This window comes from Drosophila takahashii, chromosome 3R (assembly GCF_030179915.1).
Source record: "Drosophila takahashii strain IR98-3 E-12201 chromosome 3R, DtakHiC1v2, whole genome shotgun sequence".
Classification (NCBI taxonomy): Eukaryota; Metazoa; Arthropoda; class Insecta; order Diptera; family Drosophilidae; genus Drosophila; species Drosophila takahashii.
The window spans coordinates 15,110,595-15,112,476 of NC_091681.1; the positions used below are offsets into that span (position 1 = coordinate 15,110,595).

Consider the following 1,882-nt stretch of genomic DNA (forward strand, 5'->3'; position numbering starts at 1 on the left):
CGAAAAGCTCTCAACATTTGCTGAATTCTCATCGCATCCAAAGCGCAGAATCAAGAGAGGGATAGATGGTGGGGCTGCAGGGTGTGGAACCCCACGACTTGTGGGCGGAAGGGCCACACCACCTGTTGTAGTTGTTGCTGGCTAATCCAACCACAGGCAAGATCAAGCCATAAACTATTGACCCACCCAGCAGAAAGTGGTTTAAAGTCCTCAGTCAGCGGTAATAGTTGCTTGAAATTGCTTCAAAAGTTTATAAAGTTTATGATACTAATAAAGCACAAAAAGGGTGGAAAATGAGGAGACGGGTTTTGGATAAAATAGGAATTTTATACTGTTTTTGCTGTAACTGGTCCAAAAATAGTCCCAAACCAAAAATTCTTAAGGCTTAGAACGATTTTGTATTTGGACTATTAAATCTTTTATTTCTGCCAAAATATACAGTTTTTTCTGTGAAAATCTGGGTACTGGGATCGGGGATCTGGATTATTGATAAGAACACAAATTTTTCGTAAAAAAATCATTATTATTTCTTTAGTTTATTTATTATTTTTATTAATGTTTTATTTATATGGGATTTCTTTAACCGTTTTAAATTATATCCAGCTATAAGAGATTCCTTCCATCGTTGACCCTTCTGCCAAATTCAAATTGAGGAACAAACAGTTTCAGTTGGTTGAAAAGTAATATTTTAAAGACATAATGCAAATTGTCGGAGAACCAATACAGCAGTATGGAAATCGGAGCCACCAGGCGGAGTGTATTCCCCTCGGAAGATATCCAGCATACGGATCGGAAATCGATGATCCCGAGGATCGGGACAAGGGCGTGGCATTCTGCAACGCCAGCATCCGGCGGGGATTCATCCGGAAGGTGTACCTCATTCTACTGGCCCAACTAATAACCTCACTGGTGGTGATTGCGGTTCTCAATTACAACGAGGCGGTTCGACTGGAGATGGCTAACAACGTCTGGTTTTTTCTGGGTGCCCTGTTTATCGGGATTGGTGCTTTGGTTATTCTCACCTGCAATGAAGACCTCCGCCGAAAGACGCCTGGGAACTATATCATCCTGGCGGTCTTTACCTTAGCCGAATCGCTTTTGCTGGCCGTGGCATCCTGCCGATATGCTCCGAAGGAGATTTTCCTGGCTGTTCTTATAACGACGGCCGTTTGCCTGGGACTGACCCTGTTTGCCCTGCAGACGCGTTACGACTTCACCATGATGGGTGGCATCCTGATGAGCTGCCTCATAATCCTGCTGCTCTTCGGGATCATAACCATCTTCGTGGGCCAAGGTCTGGTCACCACCATTTACTCCTCCCTGAGTGCTCTCCTCTTTTCGGTTTACCTAGTTTACGACACACAACTGATGATGGGCGGCAAGCATAGGTACGCCATCAGTCCCGAGGAATACATATTCGCTTCACTCAATCTCTACATGGATGTGATCAACGTATTCATGGACATTTTGCAAGTTCTGGGAGGATCCGATTGAAAGGGGAAGGTCCACACAAATCCCAAATAGACGGCATAATTTCCGGCATTTATCGGATTATTCACTCCACTGACCCGCATGTCGAAAATTAATAAATCAAATTGTGCAGCATCAATTGAGCCGATTATTTATGTTTCAGTTCATAAATTACGAACATTACGGCACAACAGGTGCAAAGCCCACATCCCCACCTCCCCGCCGAGGTGTCCAAATTGTCAATTAAGTTATTAGTTCGAGCAATAAAACTGTCAAGGCCGCAACAACATTAACATAAAGCTTACACAAATTAGATGCTGTCGTGGCAAACTTTTGCAATAAATGTATCTGCACAAAGTGTGGGCACAATTCAGTTTGTGTGACAGGCTCGGAGGTCCGGTCCCAAAAGCCA

General features: G+C 43.8%; 1 protein-coding gene across 1 annotated transcript; it reads left to right on the top strand.

Annotated features, from left to right (window-relative positions):
* The first annotated feature begins 626 nt into the window (after positions 1-626).
* Positions 627-1,605, top strand: Recs1. The gene has a single exon (XM_017145757.3). It carries the CDS (start codon positions 700-702, stop codon positions 1,492-1,494), a length of 795 nt encoding a protein of 264 aa, XP_017001246.2. The 5' UTR covers positions 627-699; the 3' UTR covers positions 1,495-1,605.
* Positions 1,606-1,882: the final 277 nt, after the last annotated feature.